The 24,395-nt window shown below is 18.8% G+C and overlaps 5 protein-coding genes across 6 annotated transcripts; 2 read left to right on the top strand and 3 right to left on the bottom strand.

Moving 5' to 3' along the window:
* Positions 1-1,851: 1,851 nt before the first annotated feature.
* Positions 1,852-2,841, top strand: PGSY75_0911500 (hypothetical protein; the record flags this gene model as incomplete). 2 transcript variants are annotated; one of them, XM_018785531.1, is made up of 5 exons in its annotated part: positions 1,852-2,056; positions 2,180-2,327; positions 2,425-2,464; positions 2,599-2,694; positions 2,776-2,841. In XM_018785531.1, the coding sequence occupies 5 exons, from the start codon at positions 1,852-1,854 to the stop codon at positions 2,839-2,841; spliced, it is 555 nt and encodes a 184-aa protein (XP_018641872.1). The 2 variants fall into 2 exon arrangements, with proteins under 2 accessions (XP_018641872.1, XP_018641873.1); XM_018785532.1 differs by lacking the exons at positions 2,425-2,464; positions 2,776-2,841 and having other exon boundaries at positions 2,599-2,620.
* Positions 2,842-3,758: 917 nt separating this feature from the next.
* On the top strand, positions 3,759-7,526 carry PGSY75_0911400 (hypothetical protein; the record flags this gene model as incomplete). Its single annotated transcript, XM_018785530.1, has 2 exons — positions 3,759-3,822; positions 3,985-7,526. 2 exons carry the CDS (start codon positions 3,759-3,761, stop codon positions 7,524-7,526), a joined length of 3,606 nt encoding a protein of 1,201 aa, XP_018641871.1.
* Positions 7,527-8,191: 665 nt separating this feature from the next.
* Positions 8,192-17,979, bottom strand: PGSY75_0911300 (cysteine repeat modular protein 1; the record flags this gene model as incomplete). The annotated part of the gene is made up of 2 exons (XM_018785529.1): positions 8,192-8,679; positions 8,793-17,979. The coding sequence occupies 2 exons, from the start codon at positions 17,977-17,979 to the stop codon at positions 8,192-8,194; spliced, it is 9,675 nt and encodes a 3,224-aa protein (XP_018641870.1).
* A 918-nt stretch (positions 17,980-18,897) lies between these two features.
* Positions 18,898-19,482, bottom strand: PGSY75_0911200 (hypothetical protein; the record flags this gene model as incomplete). Its single annotated transcript, XM_018785528.1, has 1 exon — positions 18,898-19,482. One exon carries the CDS (start codon positions 19,480-19,482, stop codon positions 18,898-18,900), a length of 585 nt encoding a protein of 194 aa, XP_018641869.1.
* Positions 19,483-21,265: 1,783 nt separating this feature from the next.
* Positions 21,266-24,395, bottom strand: PGSY75_0911100 (hypothetical protein; the record flags this gene model as incomplete). The annotated part of the gene is made up of 2 exons (XM_018785527.1): positions 21,266-21,846; positions 22,004-24,395. Coding segments are annotated over 2 exons (2,973 nt in total), but the record flags the coding sequence as incomplete, so codon positions are not given.

The following is a 24,395-nucleotide window of genomic DNA, read 5'->3' as shown; positions in this document are numbered from 1 at the left end:
GAGATATAAATTAAAAAGCAAAAGAAATGAAGAATATTTAAATTAAAAATAAAACACAAAAAAAATAAAATTATAAAATGAATATATTACAGCACCATTTTATAAATTAATAATACAAAGACTTAAAAAAAAAAAAAAAAAAGAAAAAGTATTATATATATATATATATATATATATATATATATATATAATTACCTTCATAAATATATGTAAATATATTCTTTTTTATAAAAGTACAACCATACAAAGATTTATATTGAGACTTTTAAAATGAAGTAAATACAAAAAAATTCTATTATAACATTCTTCATTTTTCTTTCATTCTGTTTTTTTTTTTTTTCTTTTTTTTGTTTCTTATCATATTCCTTCTACCAAGATCAGTAATTAGCTGATTCCTCTTTGATGCTTTTTAAAATTTCTCATAATATTTAATTGGTTTTATAATTATGAATATATATATATTTTTTTTAATATGTGTGTATATATATTAAGAGTAGTTTTTTCTCATCTTAAATCTTGAAGAATAATAAAAAATGTAAAAATATATATATATATATATATATAATATTTCTTATTATAATTGATATATTTGAAATCCTCCTTTTTTTAGAAAATATAATTATTCAATACTTTCTTTATTATATATTATTTTATAACAAACATTTTGTTATTTCTTATAATATTTTACACATATATTTCAATAGAACGAAGAAAAAAAATTATATTTTATTATATTATCATTTTGTTATATATTAAATAGTTAGTAAGTATTAATATATTATATATATATATATATATATATATTTATTAATTTATATTTGAAGATAAAAAAAAATATTATCATATATTAAAATTATATATATATATATATATATATATGTTTATGTTTATATAACCTTTAAGCATAAATTAAAAAATAATAATAATAAATAAATAAAATAGGAAAAGATATATTTATATAAAATTATAAATAATTATATACAATATGTAACACATTTATTTTTTTATACTTCAAAAAAAAAAAAAAAAAAAAAAATTTATCATATGAACATATTTATATATATATATAAACTCAACATATTTTATAAAATTAAATAATGAACTTTTAAGAATTTTTCATTCAAAATTATATTTTAATAATTACCAAATATTTTCTTATTTAATACACAAAAAAAGAAGAATATGAAAATATCTACTCATTACACATAAATAGGTATCTTTATTATTTATTTTGAATATATAATATATCTTTGCTTATATTGAAAGATTTTATATAATACAAATACTTTTTTGTTTGTTTCTTTTATCAGTCAAATAATCACAACAAAAGAGTATTAATAAGAGAAGGAATATACACATTGTTATTATTTAGTTAATATATATATATATATATATATATATATATTTTTTTTTTTTTGCTACTGTTAATAATTACATATACACATGTGTAATCTTTTCAATTATAGTATGTTGAAAGTTTCACAAGATAAAAAAAAAAAAAAAAATATAATCATATATTTCATTATGTAATTCATATTCACTATGTCATTTTGTATATAAATCAAAATAAGCTTACTATCAAAAATTAATATATAAATATATATATATATATATTTATTTATTTATTTATAATTTTCTGTTATCTTTTTTCCTTTTTTTTTTTTTGTCCCTTTAAACTGTATATATCTTATAATTAAAACATAAGCTGTTTTTTTTTTTTTTTTTTTTTTTTTTGTAACATTAACACGTTGGTATTTATACATTTGTGTGTCTATATTATGATATAAAAATTAAGCACATATTTAATTTTTTTTTTTTTTTTTCATTTCTTTTATTTTATAAAATATACTAATGGCTTATAAAAAATCTTCTAGTTTAAATATAGAAAAAAGATATGATAATTTAAAAACTTTTTCAAAAAATGTCATAGATATATTTTACGAATTAAAAGATCTTGTGAAAGTTCACGAAATTTTAATATATAAAGAAAAATTAGAAACAAATGAAAAGGGTAAATATAAAAAACAACAAGATGAACTTATAAAACTAAAGAAAGGTAAATAAATAAATATATATATATATAATTAAAAAGTTAAAATATAATATAATGTAATTATTATATATATTTTCATTTTATATATATATATTAATTATGTCCTATGAAAACATTTCTTACTAGAGCTTGATTTTATTCAAAAAGAAAATGACAAAATAAATGATAAATTAAAATATTATAAAACAATCAATGAATTAATCGACACACAAATAAATGATGTATCACAAAATATAGAAAACATCAAATTGAATATAAATCAAGAAGAACAAAAGTAATATAAAATTTTAAATATTTTTTTTTTTTTTTTGAAAATATTCATATATATTAAATCTATACATTTTTATGTATATCATTTTCAACCTTTTAAGGAGAGACGAAATGAAAAATATTATAAATGATCTAAAAAGTGTATGAAAAATAAATGAACATATATATATAAGCATATATGTTATTATTATTATTATTATCATTTTAATATATATTATACATCTTTATTTTTCCATTTTCTTTTTTCTTTTTTCTAATATTTTTTTTTAATTTAGAAATATTACAAAAGTCTCATGACAAAACAAACTATGGATGATAACTGCTTGGAGCTGACAAAAATAATCAATGACTGTTCAAAGGAAAATAAAGAAGTAATTATATAGACAATAATAATAATAATAATAATAATATATATATATTATAAGATATTAATTTTTTTTTTTTTTTTATAGATAAAAAATTTAATTAAAGACTTAGAAGACAAAGTCGAATTTGTTTCTTCTTTAAAAAATGAATAAAGCTGATTTTATTAAAATGAAATAAATACATATATTCAATATATATATATAGGTTACAATTTAATGAAATTTTTTATAGAACACTTTAAGTAATGGATGCCTTAATTTTTTTTTTTTTTTTTTTGTGCTCAAATATATATATATTTTTATATAACATCATATAAGGTATCAACGTTTATATAAATATTAACATATTTATATAGATTAGTAAAAACAATTTTTTTGTTATTAAAAAAAAAAAATGAAATGAAATAATTTGTTTCTACATAATAAGTATAAATTTATATATATATATATATATATATATATATATATTTATAAAAGGAGGTAGAAGTTAATTTTATATTATAACCACTGTAAATAGAAAAAACAAAAATTGTAAATAAAAAAATAGAAATATAAAAAAAGGGATTTAGAACTTTTTTTTTTTTTTTTTTTTTTTTGAAGTTAAAAATGTATTAGTTAATTAATATATGTATATTATGTACACATATAAATATATATATATATATATATGTATACATTTATATAAATTATTTATTTATTTTGTGTTTTTCTAGATATCTGATATTTTTATAAAAAATAGGCATTTCCATTAAAAAAATATATTAATAAATAAATTAAAATAATTAATTCATTTATCTTGTTCATTTTTTTTTTTTTTTTTTTTTTTTCTCCTATATTAAAATTATTTTCCCTAATGATTTATAAATCCCCTGGTTCTTTTTAACGCTTTTGTTTTTTTTTTTTTTTTATTCATTTAGTTTTTAATTTATTAAATATAACGTTCAAATATTTAATTAATATATCCTTTTAATTATTCTTTTTAATTTTATTCATTTGTATTTAGCTTTTGAATAAATGTTATTTTTTTAAAATATTTCTTAAATTATTTTTTTTTTTTTTATTATGAAAATATGATAAACAGTGGAGAAAAGGAATATATAAGCATCTCAGATTTTTTATATATGAATGTAGAAGGTAATTTATAAAAAAGAAGGAAAAGCATAACAATCTAATAATATGATATACCCTGATGTAATGTATATGTATTTATAATAGCTAACATTACATGTTACATATATATATATATATATATATATATATATATATATATATGTATATATTTATTTATTTATTTAGATCTGAAGGATGATGAAGAAATAAAACAAAAAGATTTTTCTTATAGAAAATACGTGTGCTCACTAGAATTAGGCGACAAGAAATTAGATTGTGGTATCCACCCAGAAAAAAGGTTATCAATAATTGATTGTGAAGAAAGGAAATATATAAATGATGAATTGTCATATGATGATATAATTTTTATTATAGATCATTTATTATTAAACTTAGTAAAATTACTTAAAGGAAATCATCCTTTTTTAACTGTGCTAAGTTGTTATTATTTACATGATTCAAGAGTTATTAATTGTAAAGACAATGGTTATTTTTTAGAAGAGGTATTTATGAAATGGCTAGCTGCCTTTTCTTATGATAAAATATATATGGATATTTTTAAAAATGATAATAAAGAATTTATAAAATATATTGAAACAAGGGATGATCCAAAAAAATTTCTTAATGAAAATAAAGTTGTAAATAATAAAAAAGATTATTGCAATAAGGACAATAATATGGAGGAAGATGAAGAAACTAAAAACAATGATAGAATTAATGTAAATTATAAAAATAATAATATAAATAATAATAATATATGTCAGGATAATATATATATAAATATTGATGACGAAGATTATGTAGAAAATAAAATGTTTTTATTCTTTCAATTATTTTTAATCTTTTATTCATCTTCATCTGAACTAATCGATTATGTTATAACCGGAAATAATTTTGTTCATAGAGATGATTACAAATGTGGTTTAGTAACTCTAAATGACTCCTTATTATATCATTGTAGAAATAGAAGAGGATATATTTTAAAAAATTTATTTATAATAAAAAGATGTTTTACAAAATTTTTTACTCAATATGAAGAAAATAAAAAGAAAAATAAAGATATTATTTTCATTTTAAAAAGAATAAAATTTATTATATATTTCACCTCTCTTCTAAATCAACTAATATTTGATATGTGTGAATGTAATAAAGAATCTATAAAAGAAAATTGTAAACAAATATTAAATTGTATAAATAGTATAGATAATGATATAAATAATAATATAAATGACAAAGGTGGTGTAAAAAATAAAATGTTCAAAATAATACAAGATGAACAAGAAAAAAAAAAAAAAAAAAAAAAATTATATTTCAATAAATATTTTTTAATGTATAAAATGACATATGTTAGTAAACATGTAACAAAGCTAACTATATCTGAAGGATATTTATTTTATAAAAATTTTGTAACTGATATTCAATATATTGGTGAATATATTAAATTAATTAATATGAAATCATCATTTTTTGATATAAAAAATATTTTACATTATTTAAAATTTTATTCTAAAAGTTGTAATATATTAACTAAATGCATATCCAAATGTTGTCTTACTCAAATAATAGAAAGGGGCAAAAATGAATTTGCTAAATTTCAAAAAGAATATATATTAAAAGAACAAAGTAAAATATCACAATACTTAAATGATAATAAACAAAGTATACAAAATGGAAGAAATAACCCTTGTCATATTATAGCAAACAAATTTAATACTACTCAAAACGACAAAAGAGAAGATTTAGAAAATGATCAAAAAAATAATATATATCATGATATGGATATATGTAAAAGTGATGATCACACACAAACAAATATAAACGATAACAAGAATAAAGAATTAAAATGTTTTGTAAGTTCTTTTGAAAGTGAATTAAAAGATTATTATTCTATTTTTTTTGATTTATATCAAAATGAAGATGCACAAAATATCGATTCTAATATGTTAAACAAAAACTTATTAGATAACGTTAAAGATAATATATTTGTTAATATGTTTTTGTTTCTATTTTATAATGAATCCTTTATAATAATAGAAGAGTTACTTAAAGAAAATGAACAATTCTATGTAAAAAATATTATATTTAACGATTTAATATATTTCGGATTTCCTCCTAATTTGTTAATGTTATTTAATAATTTTGCTTATACACCTGATACGTTATTTTATTTGATAGAAAATGAATTTAAAATAGATACAGGATATAATTATGATAACAATATGGAACATAATGATATACTCAAAAATATTTTTTGTGAAAAAGAAATGAATAAATTCGTTCGATTATTACGCTTAAATTTTGGATATCTAGTAAATTACATGGAAAAAGAAAGTTCAATTGTAGAAATATTCGACGAGCTACAAAACTTTATAAATAAATATGATATAATTAATTGGGAGCAAATAAATGAAAATATAAACGAGAACCAATTAAATATACAAATCAGTAAAGACCAATTAAAAGGACATCTTATAAATAAAGATAAATTAAGTGATTACGATAATAATTACAATAGATTAAGTTTTAATAATCATATAAATAATAATACAATTTTGTCTAGCCCATTTTCTTACCGAACGGTTTTTAAGAATGAAGATGAATATAAAAAATTTGTTAATATTACACGAAAAAGAATGAAATTTATAATACTTTGTAAAGTATTTAATTTATTTTCTCAGTATCTTGAAATAGTTATTAAAAAGATTTTTAAATATTCCTTTTTATTGCCTGAAAGGGAATATTCCAAATTGTCAAATTTTCATGTTGATATGCGTATTTTATATACCTTGATGAAAATATTAACATATAACTTTAAAATGTATAATATGGACAAAGAAATTGAAAGTATAGAAAATTATTATACTAGTATATTACAAACGATATTAATAGATTATAATTGTTTAGGTTTATATATAAATTTATTATCAGATCAAGAATATTCTTTTACATATTATGTCTTGTCTATTTGTTATAAAGAATTATCTTATATATTACAACATGGTTATAATAATATAAATAATACAGAAGATATAAATAAAAATAAATATTCTTTATATTATTTTATATTATATTTATACTCAGATTTTCTTATGACATATTTTATTTATCTTTCTTATACGAATAAGGATTCAAATAAATTAGAAGAAGATTCTTTTTATTTGAAACATAAAGCATGGGGTTTTAGTTATCCAGATTATTGTAAAATGGATTTATATAGTTTTCAAATGAATAAATCTTTGCTTATATCACTTTTTCTTACAAAATATTTAAAAATTAATATGTCCCGTTCATCTTCTTTATCTCATAATAATAATGATAATATTCATATAGGCCTTAAAAAAAAAATTAAAAATATAAATGAAATAAAAGAAAGTTATCAAAATTATAAAATACTTGTCAATAAGTATTCAAATTTAATTATTAGTAAAAATTCCGTACCTTACAAAATTCGTCTATTCGAAAAATCGGATAATAATTTTGATATGCAAAATTATTTTAAACAATACATAAATGAAATTGATAAATACTTAAAAATTATAAAACATAAATATGACACCTACTCATTTATTAACGTATATATAAATGCATTGAAAGTAAATATAAATTCCTCTTACAAAAAAATACCTCCATTTTGTTTTGAAAATATTTCTATCTTTTTAAACCCGGACTATGAGGTCGTAAGGAATCATCCTTTCTTTTTAAGTTTGCAAGAAAAAATTAAAAAATGAAATTATAAATAAAAGGATGAAAATATTATACGACCTATATATTAATGCAAGGAATAATGTGTACATATATATATATATATATATATGTGCATAATTTTGCAAAATATGGAAATTCTCTATTTGTCTTTTTATTTATAAAATTTATGTAATTTGTTAAATATATAGCTAATTTATTTTTATAATTATAGCTAGCTGATTTTTTTTTTTTTTTTTTTTGATTTTTCTTTATAATTATTTTATATTTTTTTAAATAGCTAGTTTGTTCATATATATATTTCAAAGATTATATAAACACTTATCTGATTCATTTTTATAAAGTTTGTAAATATTGTCTTAATATAAGTAAGGTTTTTTTTTTCTTTCTTTCTTTCTTTTGTTATTTTAATAAATATTAAATATCTTATAAGCTTTATTTATATCATAATAAAATGTTTTATTTTTTTTACTCAAACGTTTGTTAATCTCTTTGAATGCTGAGTAAAAGATGTAAAACAGCAACGAAAAAAAAAAAGAGAGATTGAAGAAGGAAAATATGGGTCAAGGAGGAAAGGAAAAAGGATGAAAAATTATGTATAATAATATAAATAAATAAATAAATATATATATATATATATTTGTTGTATTATATGAAAAAAGAAATTATTTTATGTATACTATAAAAATGTTCATTCATTATTACATATATCAAAATTTTGAATTGCATTGTCATCTGATAACAAAGTAACATTATTCGTATCGGTTATTTTTTTGTAATCCGATGAATACGTTCGTGAATAATTTTTATCCAAGTTCAAATATTCACATTTTAATTTCTCAATGCTTTTTGATAAATTTTTAAATTCCTTATATAACAGTGGAATATTTTTCTTTATTTCATTTAACTTCAAATTATCATGAGTAGACAAAATCCTTTTGTCATCATTTATTGTTTGGCATATATTCAATTTATTATTTAATTTTTTTAGCTGTTTTAATCGGTTATTTTTCTCTAACTTTTTATATACTTTGAACATGTAGAAATAAGAAGGCAAATTTCGGAAGTACTTTAGTTTCAATTCAATAAGCAAGAAGTAAAATTCGGAGAGTGCAACCTTTCGATTTAATAGGTCATCACTAAAAAAAGAGAGCAGTTTTTCTTTTTCTTCTTTTGAAACTATAAAAAAAAAAAAATAAATGTAATGATGTATTAAAATAAATAATTAAACAAAATTATAAAAATATATATATATATATATATATATGTATATATTAATATTTTATCATTACTGTAATTTGTTTGGTTATTCCTTTTTTTTTCCTTTTCGTTTCCTATGAAAAACTCATTAATATAATTATTATGATTCATTTCATTATTTTTCATTCGTTCATAATCATATGATGAATATTCATTTATGTCATTATTAGGATATATATTGTTATCATTCTCTGATGTATAATTTTTAGAAGAAATGAAATCGTTTTGTTGGTATTTTTTATTTTCGTTAAATTTTTCTTTCCTCTCAAGAGACCACTGAATTATATTATTAAAATTGTGTTGTTGATCAAAGGATTCAAATATTTTTTGTTTCTCATCCATAATATGTATTAAATTACTTATATTTATCGTAATTTTAAATAAAAACTCAAAAAAGGTATCTGAAACACATGTAAGAGTAATATTTTTTAAAAAAATATCGAATAGTTCTTTAAAAATTTCTGTTGCAAACATTCGATATTCTTTGTTTATACCTCCATATAAAGGAATGTTATGAGAATTATTTAAATAAAAACAAACATTATTTTTGGTTTCATTTGTTATATGTTCACTTAGTAGATATATGTTGTTATCATTGTGTGATTTTTTTTGTTGAATAATATTATGTTTATGTAAGTCAGAAGAACATGTTACATATGATTGAGTATTTTCATTTTGACACATATTATTAATATCATTTTTATTTTCATTAATATTATCTTGTAGTGAGATATGGCTATTCTTTTTTATATTATTATACTTATAACTGTTTGATAAATTTTTAAAAAGTGTTGTGAAAGGGGATGTAATATTTTTTATATATTTATTAAAATTTATTTTATTATTTTTATATTTTTTATTTTTTGTTACTTTTCCAGATTGAACTGGAAGCATGATGCATATTTGTTTAGACAATTTATCATAAAAAATGATAGGCTCTTGTTTTCTTTTTTTTTCCATTATATCTCCTAAAAGCTTTGCATACGTTCCTAGTAGGGGTAGATGATAACATGCTTTCGATCTTCTTATATTATCGATACATTCAAAAAATAAACAGAATAATAATTTGATAAAAAATAAAAGATTAAGAATAAACAAAGAGAATAAAATAATGAAATTAATTAATGTATTTAAATTCATAGATAGCAAGATGGATGTACAAATAATAGTTGAAACCCAAATATATAAACTAAGATTTTCTAATTTATTTAAAGTAAAATAATTTCTTTTATCAAATGGTTGAAATATAAAATGAAGACATAAGGAAAATATAGCAACAAATGTTATTAGTAACAATTGAGAAGCATTACTTTCATCTGATGGAAATATAATAACTGTCATAATAAAAAGAACACTTATTTTTCTTGAAAAAACAATTATTTCCCAATACCATTTATTTGGTAGATATCCATTATGTAAAAATCCATATTTTATTCTTACATTTTCATTAAATAAATTATGTCTATTTATATATAATACATAAAATGAAAAAAGTGGTATTCCTAAAGACCATATGATTGTTCCTGTTAATCCTAGAAAGAAAAATTTTGAATAATCTTCTTTAAAACTACATTGAACACTACTAGCTCTTCTTAATATATATTTCCCCAAATATTTTGTATATTTGATATATGAACAATCAAATAATTGAAACATTCGTAAAGATGTTTTTGCATGTATAATAAATAAGAATGTCACATATACTGGTATCATATCTTCAAAAAATATCCATATTTTGTCCAATGTTTTATAATTATCCAAATTAATATATCTTAATATCATTATAATCCTTTGTCTTGAATAAGACTTTTTCAATGAACTAGCTAAAAAATGTATTTTCTCCCTTTCAGCTATCCTTAATAGATCTAATTTATTTGCAATTTGTTTTTTTTTGATGAATTGATACATTTTCAATATAATAAATAAAATAATAGTTAATGTTATTATTAAAAATATAGGAATCAAGAAAAAGAGTACACTTGAATAGAAAAAAGAATTAGAATAATTCAAATTAAAATAATATCTTAACAAGCAGTCTACACTTACAATTTTTTTATTTTCTCCTATATGTAAGAATTTTTCAATTTTGTTATAAAAATGAATAAAGGATGTAGGAACTGATACATTACTATGTTCTAACACTTTAATAAATAACATACTAGATATATAATTAACTCCAATTTTTATTACAATAGAATGTATAGATCGTCTATAAAATCCTGATGTAATATTTAAATATGAAATGATAATTATAATAAAACAAAATATAATATAAATGAGAAATAATAGTATGATATTAGTAATATTATTTGGACATTTTACACATAATGATGTCATAAAACTATTAGTATATCCCTTTGCACATTCAATACATAAATAATTATTCATAGACTTATGACATTTATTTTTTTCTAAGCATGCTCCTTTAATAGGACATTTAATAAATTTCCATTCACTAACATCTATTACATCTATAATACTTTTATCTAAATAATAATCTTTTTTGGAGTGTGGTTTTATATGATTTTTGTCTGTGATAAGTATATTTTCCATATTAAATTTCATAAATTTCATTACATTTTTATTTAAACCTCCTTTACATAAAGCCCCTTCTAAACATTCTAAACAATATTCTTTACTATAAAAAAAACCTCTTTTACAAAAACAATGGGTAGGATAAATAGAACCTTCTAAACTAGTAGATTTAGGTGGACAAGGTAAGCAAAATGTATCATCTCCAACATAATTTTTAAATGTTCCTCTTGTACAAGGTTCACATATTTTTATAGATTTATTTATATCTTTTGATTTTAAATAATAACCTTTCTTACATTTACAATCATCAAATTTATATGAAGAATCAACACCTAAAGGTATTACTGTATGTTCTCCACATTTAACAAAATTTTGATATTTTACATAAATCAAATTTTCATTATCCTTATGAAAAAAATTTTTAAAAATGGTATTTAACTTGTTGAAGTTTTGTGCAGATTCTTTATATAAAAAGTCTAGATCAGATATATTTGAAATATTTTTATTATTTGCATATTTGTTTTTGATGAATGGAACTGTAACCACATTGGTATTCAAAAAGTTGTATGTAGGATTAATCATATTATTATGATGTTTAATTTTTTTATTAACAAATGGATTAACAATAATATTGTTACTATTATTATTTTGAACATTTTGGTTATAATTATACAATGTTATATTTATTAATATCATTTTATACATATCATTTTTCTCAGATCTATAAATATTTTTTACCTCTTGGAGTGCCTTTTCATATAAATATTCGCTTATTATATAAATGTTCTCTCCTGTACAATATAAATTATTAAAAGAACAAGGCTTACACATTTGTTCATGCATATAATATCCAGGTTTACATAAACAAAAAAAGATATTTGAATTGTTTGCACTCTCAATAGTTCTAGAATTTAAAGGACATGCTTCACAAGGTTCATTAGATATAGTCCCTTTATATGTCATAGGTGGACATCTAATACATAATACATTTTTATATGTTTTGATTTTATAAATATCATTCTTCTTTTGTATATTAGGTAATTGAACCAAATTAATATTATTATAATATTTATTTATATATCTAGCTTTATTTTTATAGATATAATTATTATTTGATAAAAATGAATAAAACATTTTGTTCCTTTTCTTGTTATCATGTTTAATAATATTATTATTTAATAAGGATTGATTATTATTTATGTGAATATAATTGGTATATCCAAAATTACATTGACAGTTGCTTGATATATATGTGCCATTTTTTATACTGGATGAATTTTTAGGACATTTGATAGGTTTTTTGATATTATTTTTTGAGCTTATTTTTGGACAATAAAAACCGACGGGACATTCTTTACATTGTTGTTTCTTGATATTATAGAAATATCCTTTATTACATAAACATTCATTTATACTTTTTGCCCCCACATTTAAGGTAATACTATCTATTGGACATGGAGTACCTAAATCATTAGAAATAGTATCTTTATAAAAGTTCAATGGAACTAATTTACAATGATCATTTATATTATATGATTCTTGATAATTTTTTATATATCCTTCTATACATAAGCAATCTTTAAAAGTAACATTTTCTGTATATGGTTTTTTGGTAACAGAATAGTTTGGACAGATAACTGCATCTCCTGAATATTTATCTAAATCCTTTTGTAATAAATCTCCTACACAGAAATGATTTGGTAAACAAATAGAACATGTTTTGTTTATATTTTTATAATATCCTTTATGACATGTATTACAATCATTTAAGGAGGTGGATCCATATTTTTTATTTGTTGATTCATTTGGACATTTAATACAAGGTTCAAAAGATATAGTATCTTTATAATAACCTATATCACATTCCATACATATATGTTTTGGATCCATATTTTTATATTTATCAGCATAAGTATTATGGAAAAGTTTATAATAATGTTCATCTCTTGATCCGATTTTATTAATATTTAATATATTTATAGGTTCATATCCTTTTTTACATAAGCAACCATGTAAAGAATCAAAATTGATTCTTTTTTCTGTTTCAAGTGTTTCATTATGTATAGGACATTTTTGTATACCATTTATATTTCCAGGGCAATAAAAATTTACTAGACATTCTTTACAAAATTCTAATCCTGTATAATCATAAGTTACATAAAAACCTGGTTTACAGAAACAAGCACTTTCTGTAATATTATTTGCAGCTATAACAGAAGTAGTAAAATTACCTGTACAAGTATTACCATCACATAATTTATTAGATATAGTGTTTTTATACATTCCTTTAATACATGGAGAACAAATAAATTCTTGTGGATTTGATGGGTTTTTTATATATTCATATCCTAAGTTACATAAACAGTCTGTTTTATTAGTAGCTTTTTCTATTAATGTAGTTTTGTTTTTATCACATTTCATACATTTATTGATATAAGCCATATCTGTTTTAATAACTTTAACATTATTATAATAACCATGTGGACAAGGAAAACAATCATTAAAATTATAATAATAACCATTATCACATACAATCTTAAAATTGATTTTATAATTGTATATATGAAATAATCCGTACATAACAATTACTAATTCTACATTTAATTTTTTTATACTATTAAATTTAAATGATAATACTCCACTCGTTTTATCTATAAGAATAAGTTGATCATTTAATTCTTTATCATATTCTAAAGTGAAATATTTTATTTGATGTTTATCACCTTCAATAACTGGGTTTAATACAACTTTTTTATTATATATATATATATCTTTATATTTATAGGATATGGAGGTTTTACTTGAATATTCATGAATAAATACACATAAAGATGGAAATTCTCCTTCTTTAATAATTAGTAAATTAATAAAATTTTTATTAGAAAATGAATATGTAAAAATATAATTAATTTTATAATTTGATATATTTTCATTCTTTATATATTTATAATATTTAATTGTATTATTAGAACTGTCTGTTGAATATATATGTATTTTATTGGATGATTTAAATGATACATAAATAATATATTCATCTAATTTGTTTATAACTGTAATATTTGTTGAATTTTCTAAATTCATCTCAGCATCATTTTCAATATAGGTATTAATATATTTTATATTTATTGATATATTATTAGGTACAAACAGCTTGTTTTCTTTTTTATTATCAATATTATAATTATTATTATGACTATTATTGTAATTATTGTAATTATTGTAATTATTGTAATTATTATTATTATTATTATTATTGCTGTGTATTTCCTTTTCATGGTGATTTTGTTTATCCTTTGTTAACAAACCTATTTTAGGCACAACATTTAATTCTTCATTCAAATTAAATAAAATCTGGAACCATAATATTTTCTGGTATTGATATAAAATAAAACAAGTTATATTTTTATCAGTTAAACACTTAACCTTAAGAGGTATAGACATAATGTAAATATTGAAATCCTTATTTTTTAATTCAATTTCATTTAAATTATTATTTAATATAGCTATTGTATTATTTTTATATAATAATAAAAAATATGGTTCCTTGTTAAAATAAAAATTTTCAACAAAAACAACTTTATCATGTTTATATAAAGATATAGTTTTTACTAAAATTATATTTATGAAATTATTAGTTATATACAATCTTACATATCCATATATTATATTAAAAATATATAACTTTAGTAACATATGACAATTATTATTTTGTTCTGATTTAATAAAATATAGAAAGGTAAATCTAGGAGAATTTATATGAAATTTTCTTAAAAAAAAAGGAGTTAATGCATTAGATGAAATTAACCAAAATGATATATAATTATCATTTTCATGAGACCAAACAGATATTATTTTTTTCTTATTTTGATTATCTGAAAATTCTTCTGTATGACAATATTTATTTATAAATTCATTATAAGAATCATTATCTAAATAATGATTATATATATTGGTTGGCTCGCTATATATTTCAAAAAAATGAGCAAATTCATCATATCTTACAAACAATAAATCTGAAAAATGAACAAATGATAATGATATTCTATTAGTGCTATTATTTATTCTACTACATAAATATGTAATTTTATTATCTGTTTTAAAGGACATGGATTTTAAGAAAAAATAATATATTTCGTTCATGTTCGATGAAATATTATCATTATTATTATTATTTTTTATGTTAGATGAAATGTTATCATTATTATTATTATTATTATTTATGTTAGATGAAATATTATTAAGATCATTATTTTTTATGTTAGATGAAATATTATCATGATTATTATTCTTCATATCAGTATTCGTAATTACATTATTATTTATTATTATTGTATTTGTTTTAATAACACTTCTGCTATTTCTCTTTATATAAGTATCATATGGAAATATGAATGAATGCCCTTTTAGTCGACTCGTATATTTTTGTATAAAAACATTGACATTTTTTTCTTTTGTGCTCAACGTATCTATATATTCACAATTAGTTGGTGTAAAGGAAAAAAAAAGTGTATTCTGATAATTTGAAATATCTTGAATATACAATAAATTCTCATGTGTCTTTTTATTTCCTTTTTTTAATATATACTTAGTATGCTCAAAATTTTTATTATCATATATTATTTTACCTGAATAATAATAGTGTGTGATTTGGTTGATTTGGTCTTTAATGCATATTAAATTGGATCCATTTTTTAAATTGTTAAGTTTTTGAAAAGTTGTATTAGGACTATGAATAAAATTATTATTATTATTATTATTATTGGGAGAAAATGTATTTTGTAGCATAATTTTATTTTTTGCTAAGATATTATTTGAATTTTGTTTTTCATCCTTATTTAGACTATCTATATTTTGATTTCCTTTGATAATGTTACTAGATTGAGGATTAATAAAAAGTTCATTTTTCTTTAAAATAGATGATAGATCTAGAATAGGATCGAAATAAGCATATATATAGGAATACTTTTTATTAGGTTCTAGAGGTGGGTGTATTTTTTGGAAATTTTGATTTGCATAATAATTAAATAATATATTCATATTATCAATCATATGAATATTATCATTTCCCAATATTTTTAAATAATTACATTCGTAAGAATAATCCCCTTTAATAATATATATTTCATTTTTTATTATTTCATAATTTATATTAAAAGAAAGATTATTTTGTCTATTTAAATAAAATACATTGGTGTCTTTATCAGTATATGCCTTTGTTATAATAAATGAACCTATATTTACATTGTAATTATCTGTAGAACATATGATTAAATCATTTGTATAATAATATTTAAAACATGCACATATATGTAATTTATGATCATAGTATATATTATAAGAAAAATTCTTAAAAGATATAGTTAATGTAATTTCTCCATTTATATTATGATATGTATAATTTCTTTTATCATATGTAAATTCATTAATTCGATCATTATTTACAAAATATCTTTGATTACAAGGTTTATGATGTAGTCTTATATGAAAATCGGATACATTTTTCATAGTTATATCAAAATCAAAATATTTCTCTCTTGAATACACTATATTATTAAATATTATATTACTTTTAATTTCACAATATTCTCTTGTAATTATTCCATTATTATCAACATAACAATAAATATATGATAATCCTTCAGGATTTCTACAATAATTATGTAAATATAAAGAAGGTGATAATTTTGCTATATTTAAAGAATTCCAATATAAACATTTTCTTCCAGAAATGGATGTATCTTGACAACCTTGGTAATTGTTACCATCACCATATATATATTCATCACAAGGATTTTTAAGTATAAAATTATGATATGCTCTATCAAGTATTTCATATTCCTTTAAATTTGTATAATACCCTCTAAGGAATCCTTTACAAAATATGAATTCCTTATTATTATTTACACAATAAATTCCTGATATGTTCATATCTAATAAATCATAAGGTATACAATAAAATTTTTTTTCATTATAACGAAATTTTTTATTATAGCCACATCTTGTATCTAGCTTATTTTGAAGACTAGAAACTACACAACTTATTACTTTTCTGTTATTAATAAATTCATCAGGGATTATTTTATATCCTGTACCATAAGGATATCCAGAACATAAGGATATAACACCACAATTATTTAAGCATGATTTTGCTTTATTAGGTTTCAATTTTGATTTATCATAACATATACATTTATTCATATATGGAATACATCTACCTAAACCAGGATAACAAAACTGATCTATATAATTTTGTAATGTACTAAATAATTGTGATATATTAAAATAAGACTTAGGACTATATAAAGTTTTCTCTATATAAGAAAATAAAAAGTTTCTAGATAAATTTACATTGTCATTATTCGCTTTTTTTCTTCTTTTTCTAATATTTTTATATTTCACTTTCTTTAGAACTCTATTTTTGTTCCTATATAATTCTTTCACAATGGATTCTTTGTCTAATCTTTTCAAAAATGCTTTATTATATTTGATACTATTATTATTATTATTATTATATGTATGGTTTGTATTTGAGGAGGATAATATTTTCCCCCTTTCATTTTTTACATAATATTTTTTATCAAAAAAATTTGGCATATGATCTTTATTTTCATTTTTGATATTTAAGGTAGCAATGCCATAAATAATTAGGAACATATAAAAAAAAAAAAAAAAAATTTTTAACATTTTCAAAAGAAATGGAGAATCCATTTTTGTAATATATGCACAGCATATATAAATAAATAAATAAATATATATATATATATATATATATATATTTTTAGTATATAACAAATGAACACATTTATGATTTTCATAAATACACCATTTGGTCATTAGATAAAATGAATAAATGTGTATACATTTGTATAAAATACATTAGCATATGTTTTGTTATGTTTGTCTAAACATTCTTTCTTCAATAAATAAATAAATAAATATATATATATATATATATATATATATATTTAAAATATACAGATGAAAAAAAAAAAAAATTTATATGGTTATAGTTTAAAATAATATTGAGCCTTTTTTATATTTTATTTGTTAAGTACTGTTCTTTTTTTTTTTTTTTTTTTTTTAGTATATTGCATGCAACAACAAATTTATAGACAACATTTTTTTTTTTTTTTTAAATTGACTGCAAAAGTGAAAAGAAGGTAGAAAATATATAAACATAAAAAGGATAAGATAAAAAAATAAATATATATGTTTATTTTATTATATATATATGTTAAAATATATTTTTATGATGTAATTTTTTAAGTTAATAGACATATATTGCATATGAATAAAATATATATATATTATCGTAGAGAAGGATATAATAAATAAGAAAAAATAAGAAAACAACCAAATAAATGAATGAATGAATTGAAGAACATAAAAAAAGAAAAAGAAATGAGAAAAATAAAAAATTAAGAAAGAAAAAAAAACAAACGAATGAAGAAAGAAATATATAAATAAATTGAACAACAGAAAAAAGAAAAAAAGAATTGTAACATTTTATGATTTTTATATTTTTGTTCTGATCATGATATATAATTGTTTTAAATATAGATATAAATATCAATATATATATATATATATATATATATATTTTTAATTCAAATAATTTTTTCCTTCATTTACTACTTTATCTTGCTGTATTATTTGTTCTTTATCATTATTATTATTATTGTCTTGTCCTGAATTCATCAAATTTTTAACAAATCCATAGGAAAGAGAAGAACATGATTTTGGATTTTTTAAAATAAGTTCATTGTTATTTTTTGTGATTACAATATTTTTACTACATATATTATAAATTTTTTGAATATTCTGATTTTGATTTTCTAGTGTATTAAAAATTTCTTCCATATAGAGATAAGCCCTATTTTCTTCGTATATTAATTTATTAAAAACTTGTATATATTTTTCAATTTCCTTAATATATTCTTTAATATAATTCAAGGTTTCAATAAGAATACCATTTGCTTTTGTTGATCTCAGATGTACTATGTCTTTTATTTTTTGTAATCTGTCATTTATATTATTACATAATTCTTCACATTTTGAAGAACAATTAATATTCACATTATTAAAATATTCGTTTTTATTCTCATCCTTCTTTTCATTGTGTAGTATATCATTGCATAACATTTTTATATTATCATTAATCAGTTTATGATATATTTTATCCGCCATTTTTCATATATATTACATACTTATTTTAAAAAATATTTTTATTGTTACTTGTATATAAAAATAAAATAAAATAAAATAAAATAAAAAGAAAAGAAATATAACGGTATATTGGTCGTAAAGGGGGGGAGGAGAATTTTATATGGGCACAAAAATATATACATATACATATATATATATATATATATATATATATATGTATATATTCTTTTTATTATTATTTCTAATTATATGGTTTTTATATTTTTAAGTACTAAAAATGTGTATATATTAAAGAAGAAGCATTTAATTTATATCTCATTGGAGAGAACAATATTTTCGGTTTTATATTATCATTGTATTTTTCATAATATATGTTTTTTTTTTTTTTTTTTTTTTTTCTTGTCCTTAATATATACACATATATATACATATAATTAAAATAAAAGAAATTTATAATCATTCATAAATAAAAAGGGAAACAATTAATATATGGAATAACGTTACATAAAATTAAAATATATTAATTTCATTAAAATAAATTAGAAAAAAAAAAAAAAAAAAAACCTCAATATTACATAATATATTTAAATATAGCTAATTGATTATATTAGCAAACAAAATGAGAAAAAATTATTTTATAAGAAAATTTTAAATATATATAAAAAAAAGGAAGAAAAAAATAAAATAAAATAAAAAAATAAAATAATAATAAAATAATAAATAAAATAAATATATAAATAAATAAAAATTTAAGTAATTTTCCTTTCCTTTTTTTTTTTTTTTTTTAAAGAAAAAAAATATATAAGAAAAATAAAATTCCTCGAAATAATTTACATATATATATATATATATTAATAATACAATTGTGTATTATATTCATATGTGCGACTCCAAAAAAAAGGAAAATTTTATATTTATATTCTTCATTTAAATTAATTCATTTCATTTCAATTCAATTAAATTCTTATTTTATTTTACTTTTACGTTATTAAAAAATATGTATTTACAGAAGATTCAAATCGTAATTTTAATAAAACCTGTATTAATAGAAATGGTTTAATATTTATATTTAAATATAAAGAAATAATAGAGATAAATTAAATAAAAGGAAATACATAAAAAAAAAAAAAAAAAAATACATATTATATATGTAATTTCAAACAATTTTTGGAGAAAAAAATTTAATATCACAATGATGTATTGTATATTTTATAAAGTGCTTATGTCTAGAAAACTCAAAAATAAAATAAATAAATATATAAAATAAAATGAACTAAAATAAAATTTCTTTAAATAATGTATACATAAGAAAAGGTTATTTTATATAATAATTTTTTTTTTTTTTTTGTATGCCATTATAATATATATATGTATATAAACATGCAATATATACACATTATTTTTGCGTTATAATGCTATGTATCTATAATATATAAATCTATATAAATTTAATTCTAAAAATATTATATATAGAAAAAAAAAATAAAAAAAAAAAACAATGAATAAAATAAATACAAAATTTAATTAAAAGGATGAACATGATATGAAAATAATAGAAATATTAACAACAAAATAAATAAAATATAAAAACACTGTATATAATTAATTAAGTAAAAAGATGATTAATTGAATATAGAAATATGGATGTAACATATTTTAATAAAATGTGTAACATTTTGTCTTATATATTTTAAAAATATTTAATTATATTTTTGTTTTGAAATATATGTTTATACCTAATAGATATAATATATACATATATATATATATTTATTTATTTATTATTATATTTTTTTTTTTGTGCCTAGGTCTTACTATCCAATTCCTCATTATGTTCTGGTTCATCATAACTTTCGAGACTTATGGAGTCCAAAAGTTTAGAATCATTTTTTCCTTTCATATATCTTTTAATTTGGTCATCTAGCCAAATGTAGAATTCTGCATTATTCATTAAGAATTCTGAATATAAAAGATCATAATTTCTACAGGATTTTATAATATTTTCATACATATTTTTTACAATTTTCTTTATGAAGAATGTAACCATTTTAATAGGTGTATATTTAAATTCATTTTCAAAATGTAAAAATAATTCAAGTACTGTTGATTTTCCATTATTCATTGGATGTAACAAGAAACATAAATTAGCTGCTCTTTGTCTGTCTAATTTCGGTACTGGTTCAGGTAATGTATAATCAAAAAATGTTACTTCTTTGTATGTCTTTTTAAATTTTATTGGAATTTCTTTGACTTTTATTATTTCTCCAAATTTGTTTATATTTATTTTTTCGCACATGTTTTCATAAAATAAAATATCCTTATTAAATTCTGGTGGGGCTTTACAGCACAAAATTATACATCCGAGTTCTTCCAAGGAATTCGCTCCTAAAATAAATTGAAAATAAAATAAATAAATATATATATATACAAATAAATATTCAAATAAATACTCATGAATATAACTATGTATTATATATATATATATATATATATATATATTTATTCATTCATATATGGATCAATATTATCATTTTTTTTTTACCTAAACAATACATGAGTGATTCTTTTTTTCCTATTATTGGATATTCGTACAACTGAGTTATGATTGCACTTGCTCTTGATAAGTTTTTAATTTTTTTTGCTGATGTTAAGAATGGAGCCCAGTTAACACTTAGTTCTGTTTCATTTAATATAGATAAGATTCTATTAACTTCATAGGGTAATTTTGCTCTTATGTGTACAGATATATTATTATCTTTATCTACCCTATGTGATAAATCTAGATATTTATCATTTTCTTTTATCCAACCTTCACTATTTTGTTTACTTTTTCTGAATTTTTTAAATCTTCTAGAATATTTCTGTATAATTTTAACCATATGACGATTACTATTTTTTCTATTTGTTGCATTATCTGGATTAATACTTTTTTGATTTATTAAAGTTTTAGTTCCATTAAGCATATTAGAATTATTATATTGTTGATGATAAATTTTATCTACTATCACACTGGATATATCTTCATATTTAAAATCTGAATCGTCTGTATTGCATTTGCTGTTATTATTTATACCACTATCTATATTGATATTATCACTATTATTATTATTATTTAGATTATCATTTTTATATACATTTTCGATATTTTCAGCTTCATTATTTGATACATTAATATTATTATTATTTTGATTACTTAAGTTTGGTGTTAAATACATTTTTGAAGAATTCTGACTTTCGTCAATACTATAACATTTAATAGACGAATTATATAATCCACCTAATTCGGAAGGAGCATATGAATATATAGAATTTTTAGCTTTTATATTATTAATATCAGAATGATTTATAGAATTTGTATTTTCATTTGAATTCGTATTGCTCTGTGAAGTATAACTGTTCACCATATCAACTGAGAAGTAATATGAATAATCATTTAATATACTATACATATCATTTAAATGAAAAAAATTTAAAAAATACATAATAATATTAACTTTTAAATTATTAATATTGTATTTGATATTTTTATGCATACAATGCATTTCATGGTACATTTCTAATTTCTCGACAACTTCTTTATCATTATATTTTTTATAATAGTTTATATAAAATTCGATATATTTTTTAACATGATCAATTAATTTCTGTGCTCTGAATATTTTTTCATCAGAAATATATTCATCAATTTTTTGAGAGAAATTCCTAATTTGAACGAATACGATATTTTTATCAATAATAACTTGACAATTAAGAGATTGGTTGTTATATGTTGTAAGTAGGGATTGTGTAGGAGCTTCTATTTTATTTTTACTACATAATCTATCAACATTTTCATTATTATTATTATTATCATTATTGTCATCTAATTTATGGTTATGGTTATCACCTTTATTATTATTATTATTATTATTAATATTATTATTATTATTATTATTATTATTAATATTATTATTATTAATATTATTATTAATATTATCATTATTTATATTTGTTGAGTACATTTGAAAAAGGGCATTACTTATTTTTCTTGTTTCTTCATATAAACTTTTTCCTTTCTTTACAATATTTGCTCCTATATCATATGTATTATTTTCTTGATCATTGAATAATTGAATTGGTTGTGTTGTATATGACGAAAAATCATTTGTATCATAATTTAACGTTATATTGTTATTATTTGCTATAGATACATTTTTATGAATATTAGAATAATCCTTATTATCATTGTTATTAATATTATCGTAACTATCAATTTTTCTTTCATATTGTGTTAAATATTCATTATGACTATCATCTGCAGTGGAACATAACCATCTAGATTTTTTATTAGAAGTTTGTTTATATACATTAACATTTTGTTGTCTATTTTTTTCATATAAAAAGGATTTTTGATTATTATCTATTATAATGTCTTGTGTTTTAATATTATTAGAATTTAATGTTATTTCTGAATTAGCTGTGTCATCGTTCATACTTTCTTTTTTATCTACACAATTAAAATAATTACAAAAATTATCGAAGATATGATTCACATCACAATTATATATTTTTTTTTTTAAAACACTTTCATCATATATGGTTGTTTTACTATCATTTTTTAATTCTTCATCATAACAATATGTTTCATCATAGTTTGTTTCTTCCATTTTTTCATCAGATATATCATAATATTCTTCATAATTATAATTACAATATCTATTTGTTTTTGGAATAGTTAGATTATTTTTCTCTATGTGAATTTTTTTATTAATATTCTTTTTTTCTTTTCTATTTCTTTTGTTATTTTTATACTTATTCTTCCAATTATTATTACTATTTTTATTATTATAATAATAGCAATTATTATTATTATTATTATTATTACTATTATTATTAATATTATTGTTATTAATAATATTATTATTACTTTTATCTTTTTTGGCTTGCTGATTGGT

This window comes from Plasmodium gaboni, chromosome 9 (genome assembly GCF_001602025.1).
Source record: "Plasmodium gaboni strain SY75 chromosome 9, whole genome shotgun sequence".
NCBI lineage: Eukaryota > Apicomplexa > Aconoidasida > Haemosporida > Plasmodiidae > Plasmodium > Plasmodium gaboni.
Note: the sequence above shows the minus strand (reverse complement) of the source record. Positions and strands in the feature narration are given on the sequence as shown.